The sequence below is a fragment of the Aphelocoma coerulescens genome, chromosome 6 (genome assembly GCF_041296385.1).
Source record: "Aphelocoma coerulescens isolate FSJ_1873_10779 chromosome 6, UR_Acoe_1.0, whole genome shotgun sequence".
Classification (NCBI taxonomy): Eukaryota; Metazoa; Chordata; class Aves; order Passeriformes; family Corvidae; genus Aphelocoma; species Aphelocoma coerulescens.
Window position 1 is genome coordinate 11,868,227 of NC_091020.1, and position 18,572 is coordinate 11,886,798.

The window sequence follows — 18,572 nt, forward strand, 5'->3', positions numbered from 1 at the left end:
GGGAAGACCTTTCCTTTCAGTCCAAGAGGGAGCTACAGTACTGAGCATCAGGGAAAGATCTGTTTTGCACTGCCCAGCAGAGAGTTATTCTCAGTGGTGTCAGAGAGCTAACCTGATGCCAGGGAAAACACAGTTTGCTCCACAGATACAGAATACAATTTTCACAGTTAGTTTTCCCATTCAGGTAGAACCAAAAACAGACATAGCAACAAACCACATCTTAAGTTGCTCCTATATTTTCATCTCGGTTTGCTCTTAAAATTGCTGGATACCCAAGAGATAGAGCGGGTCAGGACCTCTTCAGCAAAACTTTTTCAAAATGGAAAACGCCATTTTGAAACTACAGCATCCACTGGCTCTGACAAAACTATTGTGTGGAAAGATTCATCATGCCCCAGGGCACAGAGAGGGAGACAAAGGCATGGTCAGTAATAACCACAGACTGCTGGCCAGCATATTCAACCTTGCTTCAAGCTTATAAAGCTTTGCTCAGTTCAGAACCACTATTTGAAACTCTTTCCTCCCACTCCCATCTGCTGCTAAGTTATTAATGTGCCATCAAGTTATTCTGCAGCATGAATCTCTGAAATTTAGAAGTCTTGAAATTCATCTAAAAGTGGCTTGAGAACAGCTTTTAAATCTTAAAATTTGTGTACCACAAGGAAATCTTGAACACTTGTGCAGCCCTACAAATAAGACCAGAACCCAAATGTTCCCTGAAGAGAGCCACCTGAGACTTTGAAGCTCTAAATACATTCTACTCCTTAAATTATAAAGTCTTACAAATGGTCCATACTAACATGGGTCCATGTAAAAGCCCTATCTAAGACCATTGTTGTACAGTTTAATGGCATTTCCTGGACAAGTTCCTTATCTCAAGTCCAGATAAAATGGTTCAGTCTATAACCAAGGCTATCAATCCATAAAATCCATAAATATAATGCACACATTTAATACAGCATTCCTTTTCAAATTCCAAATGACAATATCCAGCTGAATACCTTAAAGCCTTCCACAATAGCAAGAAGCGGAGCACTCTATCCACCTGTAACTATACCTGTGAAGGTGGTGGGCAGGGTTTCTGTACTGCTCTGTGGGGATCATGTACCAGTGGAAGAGAACGTGCAAACACAGTCACCCTCTAAACCCCGGCCACTTGCAAGGCCTGTAGAGCTCTGGGTAACAGTTCAGACTCACCCTCCAAGTAAGAAACAAGGCTAGGCATTAAACCCAGCAGTGCTTCAAAGACCTAAGCAATGTGCTCTGTTCATCCTACTATGTACTTAAAAGAGTGGGAATGCACAGATGAAGACTTGATCCCATGTTGGTATTTAATCAACAATATGATCCAATGCCATACACAAATAGGTTAATTTTCAATGCCAGTTCCTCTGGCTTTGTCCCTCTTTCCTTCCTTCAATGCAGATGCTGGGGCTTTAAAGCATGTTGACATACTCTGTTAAATGAAACCAAATGTTTATTATTAACAGACTTGTGTGGAAGGTGACCAAGTGAGTGACTCGAGTAGCTTGACAATGAAAGCTCCAAGGACAGCATTTCTAAGAGAGTCTCTTTGTAATTGACTTTATAGCCTCAGATCAGGGTTAATGACATTTGTAATGACTAATTTTTCTTAAGTACAATTACATTTTAAATATACACACAGGCACATTTGAACAAATTATTTCCAAAATGCTATTATCTAAGACAAGTGGAAAAAATTCAAGTTTCTTCTTCCCAGACTCTTTATAATCTTCACTCTCAAAATGAGCTCTCCTTCATTTTCATCCATTTTTCTTTGCTAAAATTTCTTGGTTTTACCAAACTATTGGCCAGCAATTTTCCACTCGAGATGTAACTGTACTAGGAAAATATATTCCAACACAATAATGCAAAAACTTACTGCCCAAATATAAGAACATACAAAATAAGTGCAACAGCATGAAAACATCCTTATCAGCATCTCACAGATGAATACTGAGGGCACAGCGGGATTAAAAAATTTGTCGGCCAAGTGTCCATGCCATAAGCAGGAATAGAACCCAAACACCTCACATGTCAATCCAGGTCATTAATCATAAGATAATGGAACTTGTTAGGGTGATGTTAGCCAGTGTGAGAGAGGCTGAAGCAACCTTGAAGGTTGAGACAGTCACAGCATGGCTGCTGCTGACTCACTCTGCAGCAAGATGCTGCTCTGACCAGCTCAAGTGAACCACAGCAGTGTTGCCTCAAAAGCAAGCTACAGAACGAGTACAGGCTCTGCTGATTAAACTTGCTCTAGGGTCCACCCACCAGTAACATGAGGCAGTGCCTGATGGAAACATCTTCAAAATGCAAGCAATTTGCTGAGGAACAGAACTTACATAACTACAAAAACAATTAGACCTCAGAGAGTTTCTGTATCAACAGATTTCAACACTCAGAATATAGATAGCTAAAGGTCATCATCCACACTTTACAGAAGGGGAAATGAAACAGAATGATATCATGATTCATCTATTACATGTTGTATGAGCCGAATTTAGGCCTTCAGCTCCTCTGATTTGTAAAAAACTACCTTTTCAACAAGACTGCACAATACAGTGTGCCCAAAAGCAAGCATAGTGAGTCCTAGGAACATTTCACTGAACTTGTATCCTAACAAACGCCCCAACATTTGTATGCACATACCTAGGTATGTATATAAACAAGAAATTTACATGCATATGCTCCTTTACCTGTAAGTACAAAAAAGTCTGAACAGACTCTGCTGTACTACTGAATGTAGGAATGCGGAAAAACACCACAGTATAGATACACGTCACAGTGAAGAGAGAGCATGCCTAGCTAGCATAGTTCTCCTTAATTCTATTAGAATGTTTCTTAATTCCTACATTTCTTAGTTCCAGTAACAGGACAGATCTAATTTCTGATGTCAAAAAACCCAACAAAACCCCAAACAAACAAAAAGATCAGGGGTTGTTTTTACAACAGATTGAATCTGTAACTAGAGCTCAATTAACTATGTATGTTTTGCTAAGATTAATGGACATATTCTTCTACAAGTCTCAGCAAATGTTTGAGTAAGGTGGGAAAACAGATTAGCACAGAAACAGAATGAAATTCAATACCTGTTTTTCATGCATATTTATTTGCAGGTTTGCTGCTGTTGTTCTTGCCCGTAAATACTAGATGAGGTATTAAAAGATATTCATAGCATTCAGAAAGAAATATTATCATGTTATACAGTGATAGCCTACAAATTATTACCTGCTGCTTTTGATTACTCTTTATGAAGAACTTCATGATGTTTGAACAAGACTTAACAAAACTTGTCCCTCACCCTCCTGTGGCATTACACAGTAAGGTCCTAACATGGCAGTGCAGCAGGTCAGACCACTCACTGGATTCCAGCCTGGGACTGCTGCCTGGAACTTGCTCAGTGTCCAAGGCAGGCTGAGGAAGGTAACTGAGGAAAGGCTCAGCATAAACAGGCATCAGACCTGCTACAGCACCTGCACTCTCTGAAGGTTATGGAGTACAGCTAAGAAATGGGATTGACACTAACAGCAAGGCAGACTGTTGGCGGGGGGGGGGGGGGGGAAAAAGACTTTTCAAGTAGTCGTTTAAAAGAAAAACCTCATTGCAAATAAGGAAAATCATCTCTACAGCAGATCTGCTAGAATTTGGAAACCAAGAAGGAATTTAGTAGGCAAGCAGTAAAGATGATGGGTAGCTACACATCCTTCCAAAATTAATGTGTGTTTAGGATGGATGACAGTGCTTGTTCTCAAATTGTGAGCAATCATGAATGTTACGCTCCTGAGTATGTGCATGTGCCTAAATCCGTGTGCTGTGCCCACCTACCTAGAGTGGCATGCCTACTTCCAAAAAGGCTTTTCCTACATTAATCACCATGGAAACCAATGAAGGCTTCTACTACATATTCAAACACAGCAATTAGATACATAATTTTAATAATAAAAACAAATTTAAATAATTACTCGAAACAATATACCGACTACTAAACCATCCCAATTCAAGTAAAATGAAAAACAGGGTGGGAAAGATTTGCTTGTGTGGGGAAAGGCTGCAAAGATGGCAACCCTCAGCTGCGCCTGGGTACAGGTGAGGAACTTTGTGGGGAGGCTGGATGCAGCCCGGAGTCTTCCCCACGGGAGATCAGATTCTGCACGGGCACCCGTGCCCGTGTGTGACACAACACGGGCTGGTTCCGCGTCAGCCCTACGGTTTGGGACCAGCCCAGGGCTATCAGATGCTTGGCTCAGGCAACTTGAAAAGAGAAACGACTCTGACCGAGAGAAGAATAAAAACAATTCTCAGCGGGGAGAGCTGGGCGATCCCGGCGCAGCGCGATCCCGGCGCAGCGCGTCCCGCGGCTCTGCCCGCCGACGGGGCGCCCCCGGGAGCGCGCCCCGCGCAGCGGCACACGCGGGGGAGGGCGCAGGGACCCGCGCTGTGCTGGGGGCGCAGAAACACGGGCGCTCTGGTGGCTTAAAAACGCGTATCTGGGGGAAAAAACCACAGAAAAGGGAAAAAACAAACAAGCAAACAAAAGGGGGAAGAACAACCAGCCAGCCAACGCCAACCACGCAGAAAGATCAAATGCCCAAAGAAGAAAAGGTGCCGCGGCTCCCCCCGCGGGAGCCCCCGGCTGGGTGCGCCCTCCCCGCGCGGCCCCGTTTGAACGGGCCCCGCCGCCGCTCAGCCAACGGGGCGCCGCGGCGGCCGTGACGTCAGGCGCGGCGGGAGCGGCGGCGCGGGCGGGCGGGCGGCGGAGCTGTCAGAGCCGCGGGGCCCGGTGCCCGCGCCGCCGGGGGAGCGCGGCGCCCAGGAAGATGAGGGTAAGCGCCGCGCCGGGGCGGCCGCTGCCGGCGCCACCCCGCCCGCCACCTGCGGGCTCCGGGGGTGCAGAGCGCCGGGGTGGCGCGGAGCGGGAACCCCCGTCAGCGTGGAAGGCACGGGTGGGTTTGGCGCGGAGCTGCCCCTGCGGCGGAGCCAGCGCCCCGCCGGTCCCGCCACGCGGAGGACGCCAGGAGCGGCTCCCGGCGGCGGCAGCGGCAGTGTCCGGGGCAGGCGGGAGGGCGCAGCGGGCGGCAGGTGCTGCCGGGGCGCCGCCGCAGCGCTCCCCGGCCGGGCAGCGGGGCTGGAGCACGGGCAGCGCGGCGAGTGTCCCGGGAACGCGGGGCCCCGGCTGCGCCCGGCGGCGGCCGCTGCCCTCCCGCGGGGACGCCCGGCCGAGCGCGCCCCGCCGCGGTGCCGGTAGCGGGGTGGCACCGCAGGATGCGGGCGCGGGGGGCGGCAGCCAGCCCCGCTGGGAGAGCCAGGGCGGCGGGGAGCGGCACGGGCTGCGCCGCAGAGGGGTCTTTAAAAAAAGTGATGCAACAATGAAAGCCGCCTTAAAGGAGTTTAAAAGGCTTGATAGCAAAAGCGGGGTACGTTTCCCGCTAAAGCATCGTTTCAGTGGGGGTTTGTTTGATGGTTAGCTTCCCTTAAAAGCCCTGTGCAACTTCACGTTGTTAGCCAGAAGTGCTCATCACAGCCAGACCATCCTAAGAAGCAGCTTGGGGCAGTATTGCTATGGACCTTAAAAGGGAAAAAAGCAAATTACTGGCGAGTTACATAGTACAGATAGCAAAGCCGTTAGCTTCAGCGTATGCTTCAGCTGCTTCTCAGTGTTGTGTACTGCAAAGCTTGGGCCTAACAGATAAATCAGTAAAATACTGAGTAAGCTGAATGCACTTTTGTGCAGAACTGTAATTTTAAATTTCTTTTGATATAACATTAGGTCCTGCATTTTCTATTTTTTTTGACTCTTACATCCTGAACTTCTGAAACTGAACTCCACTCCTCATTGTGATCCCCCTGGTTGCTATTAAACAGCTGCTATTTTTTAACTTACAGGGAATTACACTTCCCTTCTAGCTCTATCATGTATGTATGTACGCAACGGTCTTTTGGTAAAAGCCATAAAACAGCTCTACTTATCAGCTTCACACATAAGTAAATCTGTCACTTTGATAAACAAGTTCTGTTAATACTGCATTTTTTTCTCACAATGCACTTAGCATTTATCAGAGCTTAAAAGAGAAAAATGTTCTGTATTCCAGTTGTAAACATGAATGACTGACTTCAGGGAGTTTGAGAGGAAAATGTGCCTTGCGTTAAAAAATTGCTCAGAAGAAGACTTAAGAGTGAGAGATGAGCGCAGTTAGAAACAGCTGTCAGGTTAAAGGTACTGGTAATGGCCTAATCCTTTTCATCTACATAAGTGCTTTTCATCTATGTCAATATCTTGTCTCTTTCAGAGACAGCGAGACAGCAGCTCAAGAGTTAACGCTGCCTTCTTTGCACTTGATCTCCTAAACAGTCTTGACTATTTCAGCAGCCAGGGGGATCTGTTTTGATGCTGAATAGCATTTTCAACCTTTACATACAGTAGCAGGATGTTTTGTTTAGCCTTCTGCATAGATTTAAGCTGTAGCCAATTTAAAACAAACAAAAAAAATCCTTCAGTTTACTCAAAGACTGTAGTACAGTGATACAGCTGTGGCCAAGGGAAGGGAGGTGCAAACCCCAAACCTTCGTGTGGTTTTTGTGTTGTGACAAAAGGTTTGTATCTTAAGCAAAGATCTCCAAAGAGACTGTTTAAATTGGAGTTGTATATTTCAGTATGTCACAGTTCCACCCAGTTCCTGGTTTCACGTACATGTTAAAAAAAAAGGCAATTCTGTTCAGACAGGATATCCCCTGCTGTTTCCAGTGATATCTATGTGCAGAAGATGCACTTCTGCTGAGACCTGAATTACATCTAGCTGTAGAAGTGGCGAGGGATTTATCATCACAAGTAAAGTATTTTAGCCAAAGATGTGACTTCAAAATGAGTAAAAAGGGGAACATTAAGGCTTTGTTTGTTTGTTCAGTAAGGCACCACTTCAGTATCTTGGAAATTCAGAAAGCACTCTGTATTTTCATCTCCATCTAGTTTTATACATAAAGGATAAGAAAGACTGTGGAGAAGGAAGAAATCAAGTGCAGTGAGGAAAATTCTTACAGCTCGTACATCTACAGCCTTAGAGACATAGTTTAAAGTGCATTTCAAACACTAAAGCCAGCTTGCAGATGTGTGACTGCTTGGATTCAGAACTCAGCTTGAATGCTGAAGCTGCCTTCAGTCAAATATGTAATTGTGTTTAATGTATGCCTCTGTAAAACCCACACATAAGACATCCTGAAAGAAAGCTTAACCCTCTCTCCCTTTCTTTGCCGCTTCTGCAGGAAACTATGCCCCAGACGCCAATATTTTCCAGCATGCTTGGTTCCAGTTGTAGTGGGCAAGTGCAGCCAGACATGGGAGAGAGATGTGTGGACCCTGTTTATCAGGATGGGAACCTTGTTTCTGGATCACTGGAGGCCTTGATAGAGCGCCTGGTGCCCACCATGGACTATTACCCAGATGTAAGTAGTCACTGAAAGGTTTTTAATGCCCATGGTTTTACTGCATTAGTATCTGGACTGGTACTTTCTCATGAAATTCTACCTCTGGTTCAAGATTAAGATGTAGGCTAAAGATGCATTTATTTTACTGGCAATATTCATTCACTGAAGATGTTGCTCAATAGGGATATTCTCTGTTTTTAAATGAGAGCACTTGTTAGAAAAATAAAACCATCTTGAACTCAAATGGGTGCCTTAAGAACCAATTAAAAGCAGCATAAGCTACAGAATTTTCATAATTCTAAGCTGCTTTAGCTCTAATGCAGCCAAGATTAACTACTAACCAGCTCCTACCTAGGGAAGCAGACCTGAAAACAGCTCTAGTATTTTTTCCTGTAATTTTCTATGCATATCTTAGTTAGGCCATTGGACAAAAAAAAAAAAAGAAACCACAACCCAAAATAGATTCTAATTAAAATACTCTCTTTCTCAAGACATTTTAATGGGCCAGTGCTGTAATAATGTATGTTCTTGAGCCTGAAAATGATTTTGCAACTAGTTGAACATCCTCATTGCAGCCTTCAAAGTGAATAGTACTTATAACTCTGGGGTATGCAGTAAGAATCTGAACCTAGGATGTTACTAAGATATCACTTTATCACTTAAAATTACTCTGTATGCCCATTAATGAAAGATATTATTGAAACAAGCAGCCAAAGATCAGAGAGGCTATATAACATATATTCTACTTCAGCTCTGAAGAAGGAACAGCTATGACAGAAGTATCCCAGCACTTTGAAAAACTAACAAGGGAGCAGGAAACTGCAGTCACTATTAACTTGTATGTCAAACTTAATGTTTGTTGTAGTGGGCCATCTTGTATGTTTCTCTAACTTGTGTAGAACATTTGATTGTGGTCTCATTTAAATCACAAAGTCCCTCCAAGCTCCCACATATAACACCACACATCCTCACAGTTGTCATCCACAGAAAAGGGACTCTCCATGTGAGAGTTCAGTGGTAATATGCAGCAGAATTGCCATCGATCATCAATATGGATTAAAAAAGCAAAACCAGCATGGTTTACTATTCCAGTTCAAAAGTAATCCTAAACCTTATATTTAAGTATGGCTAACATGCAATTGTGCTGCCAGTACCAAATCCTTTATAAGAGTTGGAGGGGTAACCATTGGTAGACATTAAATCTCCCACACCTCCAAGTGCATAGTATAGAACAGATGCACAGAAGAAAGCAGTGGGTAGAGCTGGTGTGGTGTAACAGTGGAACAGCTTTAGGCTAATCCAAGGAGTCAGTTCCTTGTCTTTTGTGTGTTACTGGAATATGGTTACTTGTTACTTTCGGGACTGTAGCTAAGTTTTTTAAGCAGCTGCTAATGCACATCCCTTATTGTACCTTGTAACATAAAATCTATTTATAACACAGCTACTCTGAAAATGGTTCCATAATGTGAGTATTACTTGAGGGGTCTACAACTTATTTTGGAATGCTACTAGTTTCCATGGTGCTATCCCCTTCAGATCCCACGCAAGAATGAATTACAAACCAAGCAGGCATGGATCCCACCCTGCAAGCTGCAGTTTAAGTAGACAGCCAGATCTCAGCTGAACATCCAACAGAAGCAGTCAAGGGGAGCTCCAGGGAAAGAGACAACAGCATTAAACCAAATTCATCTCCTCTACAACATAACACATACCCTTTAGTTAAATCAGATCACCCGATTTAGCTGAAAGGATTACTTATGAGTAGATAAATAAGCTCTGAACTTAAGGAAGGAGCTGTATTTGAGTCATCTTCAAACCCAAGTTTTCTATTTCACTTCAGTTACATGTTTATACTTCATTTCATGCTCATTTGTGGTTTTAGGGGAGTTGCCACAGAGGGTTAGTGGTAGCCATTTAGGCTGATATCCTGTCAGAAGAGTATCCAGTTCTGTATATTCAAGAGAGAAGTATCAAAACCTCTCAGTCTCATGTCTCTGGCTACTCATACACAGAAAGGCAACAAGGTATCACCAATTAATTCTCACCAAGAGAAGCTACTGGTAACATTAGAGCAGAGGTTACCTTCGTTTCAGAGTGCCACAGTTGTAATGGCAGTACTCATCCAAGTTTTCTGATTAATTGGTCTGAGCACAATGCTCAGAAGGCATTCCTGCCTGTGTGCACATTGAGCTTATGATCACAGTAACCTTCTGGACTGAAGAAAAGGGAGTGGAGGAGAGAGTAAACACAGAGTATCTTTCTGTGCTGGTTACAGAGGCAAAACAAAAATGTATTTGCCATGTTGGCAGAACACAGGCAAGGGAGGACAGGAAAGATAAGCGCCTACATTTGTGTTCCACTCTTTTGAGTCTTGTTTGTGTGCGGGGACTTGCTCAGCACATAGGAAAATGTATACTCATGAGACAGAGGAGTTCAGGAGGTTAGGAATGGAATGTACCAGTCTGCAACCCTTGTGCCCAAGTAAGAAAATATTTGAAGAAAATATTTCACAAACACAAAGTTGCAGAATGAGCAGTGAGGGCACACAGATAAATTTTACTTTTTCCCTCCTCCTCGAGAAGTCAGCAGTGCATTCTTGGGTCAGAGAGTAACAATTCCTTCTTTAGTCTTGTGCACTCACGCTCTGTCTTTTTTTTTAAATATAATTCAGCTCATCTCTTAGCAACAACTTTAGGCACTAAAGGAATCTGGCTTCTTATTCTCTTGCAAAGCACAAGCCCCTTTTGTGTCTACTTACGTTCTTCCAAGTGCAGAAAGGATTTTTTTTTTTTTGCCTGTCCTCCCAAATACCTGTCACTTTCAGGATAAATGGAGCTTAACTTTCACTCTTATAGCTTACGGAAGCATTTTTTAATCATTCTTTATCAAACCAGCTAGCTTCAGAGCTAAATTTCCTTCTCCAAACCATCCTCTTCATGGCCAGAGGACTGCCTGAGAGACTGTAGGTTTTTACACTGTTAGAACATTTAGCCTATCTGTGTACAGTAGTGCAGATGCAGCAAATCACATAAATCCTTGATCTAGATAAGGCATATGACATTACTATCTTTACTATCCAAAATAATTGTGTTCCTAACCACTGAGACCTGCCACTAAGCTGAAATGCATGGCTTAGTTCAGTCTGAAATTTCTTTATTGGATAAGGAGTGGCTACTAGCAGAGAGGCAAGGAAATGAGGGGGTCAGTACTGCTGTCATTTTTAATTTGGTTCTTAGTTGTAGTCCTTGTCTGTGTCAGTAATAAAAGTATCAAAAAACTCTCTCAATTTGATACCAGTATAGTGTAAACCAGCATATCTTGATTGACCACACTGGAACAATTTTGGTTTCCAAAGTAACGAACCTAGTTCCAGTAAAGTGACTTTAAAAAATTGAATAAAAATACAGCAGATGGATTCCAGAAGGAACAATAATTTGTTTCTCAAAAACCTAAAAGCCTAATGCTGTCTGAAAAAACATTTCATGGGCCCAAGTACAGCTATTATTGATTACAGAGACACATCAGCAAGCCTGAAATGGAAAGTACACACTGTCATGGCCTGTATCTTCCTACATCTTGCCAGTTCAAAACTTTTATGAACATCCTGTAAAACATTATCAAAGAAAGCAAATAAAAGCACAGGTCATCTCTCTGTGTCATGCTTTTCTTGCTATATGAGTGGCCCTTCCTCAGAGTCACTCTGGATAAACCCTGTGCCACATCACATAAGCTTCCACCAAGGATACCAATGCTAAAATTACTATGAGAAGCAAAATTACATCTTTGCTTAAAAGAATGTGTTCCAGCTTATCAGAGCAAAGGTCACTGCAAGAGCAGTGTGGCTTAAGTTGTGGTTCCCTGTACATACACATACAGACATCTTTCAGACAGGCCTCTCAACTCCCAAAGCAAGAATGTGGGGAAGGGATCAAAGTGTCAAGTCCTTTTTTTTTTTTTCTCCCCCACCCATCTCATCTCTCAAATGCAAAATAGAGTAAAAGTGAGGGCTGCTTCAAGTCTTCAGTGCAAAAGTTTTCCCACAACCCAGTGACAGCTGACACACCCAACAGCTAAATTCCTGTTCCACATAGTTCAGACTCACAGTTTTAAGTTCAGGGACAACGACGATAGCAATGAACACATGAGATAGCTGCAAAATATAACAGAGGATAACCAGGCATAGTTAAACACACAAACACATACCCCAAATCTCACAACCCAACACTATTCTTTCTGGTGCTTGCATTCTGAGTAGGGAACGCATCAGTTTAGGAATAATTTTCATATGCACAAGAGTAGATGATTCGATATGTTGTCCCATAACACAGCCAAGTCCCCTTTTGTGTGTTAGGTTAGCTTTTCAGCCTAATTTTAGTGCCCATTACACATCACATACACTACCCATAGATTTTTATAGAATTGGTGATCTTCATGTTTTTGTCACTATAAACTCTGAATTCTGGAGAGACATGAAATATCAAACAGAAGCCTAATTTCTTAGATATCCAGACATACACTTGTGGGCCATGCTTGCCACCATGCCATCGAGGGGGGAGGCCTTGGTCTCAGTGTCCTGTCACTGCCCTGCCCACCTGCTCAGTCACCAAGAGCTCTGTTGTTAGATGGCCCCACAGTCCATCTTCTGGAGGCATCAGTGGAAGCACTCAGGAACCTGACCCAAACTGTCCATCCAGTTAACCCTTCTCCTCCTCTCTTCCTCCATTCATAAACAACAAGGCAAAGACTATGGATAAACCCTGGTTTTGGTTGTACAGAATTAATGCTATTCCTAATTTAATAGATGAACCCCAGCACTAATGAGATCCTCAAATCAGAATGAGCATTTTAAATGCCTCTGCTGTATCACACTCCACTCTGTTCTTTCGTCAGCTTCCTCCAGAAGCTCAAGACAGAGTGGTATGTCTAGATATGTGTTTAATCTGTTATATTTTTCACTCACTCCCAGAACACTGTGACTTTTAGGTTTTTTTTTGTTTAAAAAAAATCCTTTTGCTGTGATATTTGGTAGTTAGTGCTAAATTTGTATTACCAAGGCACACCGAGTACTAGAGATGTGAGAACACTTTTCATTAATAGCACATTTTATTGTGATTAGAGAAACACCATAACCTCTTTGGGGTCATAAAGATACCATTCTTGTTTAACTACAAGTGTGTTTTAGAGACTGCAAGGAACAGAATTTGGTAGCTGATAGTAGAGATATTGTATGTTAGACACCTGGTCCTAAGATTTTAGCTGTCTCAGTTTACTTGCCCAGTCCAAGGTGGTACAAGCTCACGCTGACTATTTAAATGCACTTGTCTGTGTCTTGCAAAGTCACATTACTAAAACATGGTCAAAGTAACAGTGCACATTTCAAACGTAAAAAAGGTTAATTGAAGTACTTTGTCAAGGAGATCCACTATAATTTCCCAAGTCCACATTTTGTCAGAAAGCCTAAGGGAAAAATGGAAGTACTTATGAGATGCTACTGTCATTAGTCAGGCAATTACAGTCCAATACAGAAGCCCAGATTCAAACACTGAACCAAGACTAGGACACAAAAGCATCCTCACTTCAATTAAACTATTCAGAATATGATACAATGGATACATGTCCAGAGTACCATACAATGCATCACAGCTTTTAAATTTCAAATGGAGAGGTTATTTCCAATGAGACATCATCATTGTTGGTATTTATTAGCAGTGTTCATATTCAAAAGACACTGAAACAAGCCCCAAAAAACTGAAGTCAAACTTAAAACTACATTATTGTCATAGGCCCCCAATCTAAGTGAAAACTTTTGTCAGTGACTGTGGGGAGAAAGGAATAAAAATCCCCATACATTAAGAAATTACAGCTGTGGTTTGGAATACATATGAAGCAGTTTCCTGCAGCTCAGTGAAAAACAATCACTCTTAAAGAAACAAAGCAGCATTAAATAGTGGTGTTTAAAAGGCATAACATCCTACATTAGACATATTTCATTTGTGCTTTTGGTAAGTGATGACTAATTAGGCACACTGAGTCTGGCATTTTAAAAGGAAATCACTTGATAATTGGAAAACCCCACAGTTAACAGCCTTGAAGCCTATAGCATTTCCTTTTAACAGAGCTAGAAAAGACCAACATTCCTCTGGAGACAGGAAAAATTACAGAAATTTTAAATGGAGGAAACTTACATTCATAGGTTACAGATTAGTTTTTCCAAGGAAGACAGATTAGTTTTGCTAAAGTTTTTCAACTTGTTTTGTTATTTTTGTGTTGTTTCTTTTCTCCTTCCACAGAGAACTTACATCTTCACTTTCCTGTTGAGCTCACGAGTCTTCATTCACCCACACGAGCTCCTGGCTAAAGTGGGGCAGATCTGCATTAAACAGAAGCAGCAGCTGGAAACGGGGACTGAGGCAGAAAAGGTAAATGGACCATTACATCCCTCAGTTATCTGGGCTGCTGTCACTTATTTTCCACTCTCTCCTTCTCATTGTAAAGCTAAATAGACTGATAAAGAATAATATGAAATTGTAATTGGCATTTGCTGCTGGATGCACTTGTATTTGGATCTTTTTCCTTGAAGTACCTTTACTTAATTTGCTGGCCACATTTGCTAGAGGTTATGTCCTGCCTTACCAGTCAGCTGCAGGTCAGTGCTGTGCACCAGAGCAATATCTGCTATGAAACCTGCCCAGCAAGCTGGTTTGCACTTTTGAGCTTTGACCAAGTAAGGAAAATCAGATTGAAGAAGAACCCTTTCTCCAGTCAGCTTCACCATCCTATTAGAGTTAGCAATAACCTCTGCTGTTAGGTTATTGTTGGGGTGTTTTAAGTCAGTATAACAGTAAATCAGAAAGTTACCTCTCACAAAAATTAAAGAGATGCACTTATTTAAAATGGTAACCTACACTGACATGTTTTACTACAATCAGTTAAACCAAACTTACATCCATCAAATGTCACCATTTGCCAAGTGGGTATTAAAAGACTTTGGACTGAAATTGAAGTTCCAGGAAAGTCCAAGCTGGGAATCAAATAAGAGTGACAGAAACAGGATGGTACCAACAAGTATTTAAAGACCTAAATTGTTTAAATCCTGGGCATGTTTTGGAACCTTTCTTCTCTGATGAGAAATTACATGCTCACATGCCTAATCTTCAGCACATTAATAGTCCCATTTTGTTTTCTCCCTGGTGTGTCTGTACTCTGAGTGAGGAGGACAAAAGGCAGCCCTTGTTTGTCAATAAGGAGTTTTTGACAATACTGACCTAAGGCTTTTTCTCCCATACTATTCCTGATGTGCAGCCTCTTATTAACATCACAAAATTGCTCCACAGGACAAACTAACCATGGTGCAAAATTTCATCCAGGTCAGTCCCCTGATCTGCTCTCCAAATACCTGCATAGCTCATCCCGTAGGTGGCTGGGGAAGCCAAGGGTCAGGGAAAGAAGGTGCCAGAACCACTGCATCCAGTCCTGTACTCAGAGGTTATAATTGTCCCCAGCACCACTGCCAAACTTAATTTGTGACTGAGCACACTCTGCTCTGTAAGTTGTAATGGCTCCTCAGCACCACGTAACTAAACAGCAGAGATGGGAACATCTAAAAGATGCCAGGACCATCTGAAATATGGAATGAGTCAATCTGGGCTGTAGACATACGCAGGGAAAGACTGCTGTGAGCAGAAAGTGTCCAAATACATCTGTGAAATACTTGGATTTAAAATGAATGGGATAGAAGATGAAACTTTTGTGAATAACAGTGTACTCAGAGATTTTCAAATGAAAGCAGTCTCTGGGGACTAAATCAGCTGGGTATTTAGAGATACAATACTAATTGTAAAGTAGTATCAGTGTGGCTTCTCAGCAGATGTGTTAAAAAGTCATGGCTTCCTAGTAGAAATGAAATGGCATTATATCCTAACAACAGGATGTCAAACAGAGCAGCTCATATTCCAAACACCCACATTCTTACACCTGCTGGCAGCTTGGAAATGGGCCTGCAGGAAAACCAGCAAACAGCAGGGTGACAATAAAACACTTTTGGGAGGTGGCTTTAATTTACATGCTCTTTCTACTATGCCCTTGATCCATTCCTACCTCCTTAATATAAACTGTAATTTTTTTCCTGCCTTCTAAACACAAACTTCTTGGAAAACACTACCTAAACTTCTGACATTCCTCTCAAAATGCTACTTTACTGCCCTCTGCTGCAAGCACCTGTTTTACAGAACAATTTGGCCACTAGCATTTGCAAACATTTGTTTCTCTATATGGCAACAAATAAAATCTCATGCAGCATAAAAACTCTTGACTCAAGATACTCTTAAGTATTCACAGTCATAATCCATGAATGTATCATCAGCTACCAGCACCTTCTAATTAAGTGGCTGCATAGCAGGAAATAGCTGACAAAAGCAGTTAAAGCATCTCTGATCACTTCTGATAGAGTTTGCTTATGCAAATCTCTTAAGACAAGCTGGACAGCTTGGTGCCCTGGATAGCATGTGAGCTGAAGAAGCAGCAAGAAACCAGGTTTTGAAGTTACACACCACAATACTTATCATTCTGTTGGCTTTGACACTACTGGCTAGCCAAGGAGTTCTACAGAAATACAACCCAGAGAAAAATGGATTGAAAAGAAAAACACTGTGGGGTGTCTTGGAGCCTGCTTAGAGTCCTTTTAACTACTCATAAAAAGCAAGAATTTCACAGTTTAAGACATCAATTATAACATACAAGTCAGTAGTTAAGACTGACCATAAAGGAGAAAATTTAACTCTCCATAAGTGCATTAAAGATTGGAAAGTCTCAAATGAGATTATCAGGGAAAAATCACTTGTATAGTATTATTGAATGGGAAAAAACCCCTGTTTTTACCACTATGGTACATTTTTTCTGCAACTAGAGAGTATTTTATATATCTAAAGTTAAAGAAGAAATAACAGGAGAATGCAGAAGTTAGTTTCTATGAAGTCTGTTTTGCCAGTCTTGGAATATGGAAGTCCCTTTAAAAATTACTGTTTCCCCTGGGTTTTGATGCCAGTAAGTTCTCCTTTTTAAAACCAAAAAATAAAAAAATACTCATAACCAGTTCATTGCCATTAAATCTTTCCTACAAGCTCAGTACTGCTATTGCCCTCCTTTCTAATGAAAAGTTGTTTTTCAGTCCTGTCTTGTCTCATGCAGAACAAGGTCAATCCACAGTACTTAAATTAATAGAATTATTTCTCTTCTCAAAGAAATATTTGTGGGAGAAGCATTCCCATGGACTCCAGAGGATTCTGTCAGGCCTCACAAGGGGAGGCTCATGTCTGGAGTAGGACTAGAGGAAAGTAGGTTGGTAGGTTTATTGCAACCATGACAGAAAGGAAACTGTGCTGCTACCCACAGATCTGTGAGGTTTCCATCTGGGTTACCACGTGCACCAAGCCTGTCACGCTGCTTTGGGCTTCATCAGAGTGCACATGAAACAGAAATCCCAATGTTCTGCTACGCTGAGGTCTTTTAGCATTGTTCTCAGAAAGTGTACACCTTATTTTCATGAGTGGTAAAAAGCATCTGATGAAACATTAAGCTTTTTTAAACCTGAAGAGTGATACAGTTTGCAGTTTGTCTTGCAACATGCCTGACTTTCCATACGAAGAAGGCAGACCATAACAACTCAAAAGTAGATGCAAGAGATGGGAAATCAGTGTTCATAAATCACTGTGTTTTAAACTGTGCATGGAGTATAATCTGGGGTAATTTGGCTGAGTACTATAAGCACAAAGCTTCACTTCTCTCCTTCAAACCTTTTCCTCCTATATCAGTGCCTAAAAAAACTGATGAAATATAGCCTGGTGTTACACTGCACCTACTTCAAATCATGACAGCTAATGCTACCTCTTCAGTGGGCTCCTGGTCTTTAAGGAGCAATCTTACACACAGCAGCACTAAAAAAACATCAGCTATGACTGATTTAGTCTCTTCTGCTGCTGGGGTCAGTCTAGACAACCCATAAATTCTTTATGAACTGAGTGTTCATATGGAGATACTTGCCATGGCCTGAGGTGAGATTTTGAAACCTTTCTGCTCTCACCACTCCTTTTGCAGTTCCAAAAATTAAAAAGCAAGGATAGTCAGGATGATTAATACTGAAAAACAGTTCTGTAGCAGCTTTTGGTAAACAAAAGTGGAGTGGGCACATACCTGTTAACTTTAATTGAGTGGAAGTGCACTCCCTGGCTGATTAATTGTCCATCACCACCTACAGATTATTCAGGCTCCATGCATTTCCTAGGAAATAAGTATAAATTGTCTTTTCCCCAAGGCAGATGACAGTGGGAGTTTGGAGGACAGGCAGCTATAATCTGGAGCTCTATCCCACACTTGAGAAAAAGCTTGAAGCTGCACATGAGGGGCACTGAGACACTGCTTTGCAGGAGTGCCCACTGCTGGCAAAAAGAATGGTGATGTTTTCTTTTTGGCCTCCCTATCCAGCTATTCTGTTTCTCTCATTAGCAGCATCGATTAAATGCTGTCAATAAAAACAGGTAGGAAATGCATGCTAGCAGTTTGCAGGTCTTAAAAAAACCAAAAACAACCCAAGAAAATTCCCTCTAGACTTACAAGGAGGCACTAGCTTATTCTCAGATGGAGGATTCAAGGGTGCATGGTTTAACTTCAAAGTTCTTATCAATGATTATTAATATTCTCATTGGCTATATAATTATGAGATATATTTTAAAAAGCAAAGCAAAACCAGCTTCATCTCACTGACCTTTGGTTTTGATTAAATAAACTGGGACATACCATCATGAGATGATGCTTTGGCAGGAGTTGCTACCAGCATTTGCCTTTTGTCTACAGTATTTGTCTTACCGCAGTTTCCTGTGGTGACACACATGTTCAGTCCCCTCCTGCCCCCCAAAGAGGCTGCTGGCAGTGCAGTGAGGGAAGGGCTGTGCTGGGCCTGGGCAGAGGGAACTGCTGCCTGGGGGACTTCTGCACTTACACAAGTGGGGAGGGAACACAAAGCAAAGCTTCCTCTTTTTCCTCAGTGCATCACAAGTTGGGTAGGAGGATAAATATAACCTGAATTAAGGTTTGATTCTTCTTGTCCATGAAAAGTGTACTTAGCACTCACTCTC

At 42.1% G+C, this 18,572-nt stretch overlaps 1 protein-coding gene and 1 long non-coding RNA gene across 13 annotated transcripts in view; one reads left to right on the forward strand and one right to left on the reverse strand.

Annotated features, from left to right (window-relative positions):
* Positions 1-18,572, reverse strand: part of LOC138112342 (uncharacterized) — a 270,953-nt gene that overhangs the window by 233,699 nt on the left and 18,682 nt on the right. For 2 of the 11 annotated variants that reach the window (XR_011151706.1, XR_011151701.1), the window contains exons 2-3: positions 17,632-17,718; positions 11,546-11,593 (exon numbers count right to left, since the gene is read on the reverse strand). The exons of 7 other annotated variants lie outside the window; for them this stretch is intronic. This is a non-coding gene — a long non-coding RNA (uncharacterized lncRNA). The remainder of the gene's footprint in view (positions 1-11,545; positions 11,594-17,631; positions 17,719-18,572) is intronic. 2 more of the 11 variants (XR_011151704.1, XR_011151700.1) reach the window with 1 other exon arrangement.
* Positions 1-18,572, forward strand: part of RASGEF1A (RasGEF domain family member 1A) — a 54,692-nt gene that overhangs the window by 22,220 nt on the left and 13,900 nt on the right. The window contains exons 1-3 of one of the 2 annotated variants that reach the window (XM_069019234.1): positions 4,775-4,847; positions 7,282-7,461; positions 13,734-13,862. In XM_069019234.1, the coding sequence (XP_068875335.1) occupies positions 4,842-4,847; positions 7,282-7,461; positions 13,734-13,862 (315 nt within the window). In that variant the 5' untranslated portion in view covers positions 4,775-4,841. Of the gene's footprint in view, positions 1-4,774; positions 4,848-7,281; positions 7,462-13,733; positions 13,863-18,572 lie in introns of those variants that run through there. The other variant, XM_069019233.1, reaches the window with a different exon arrangement.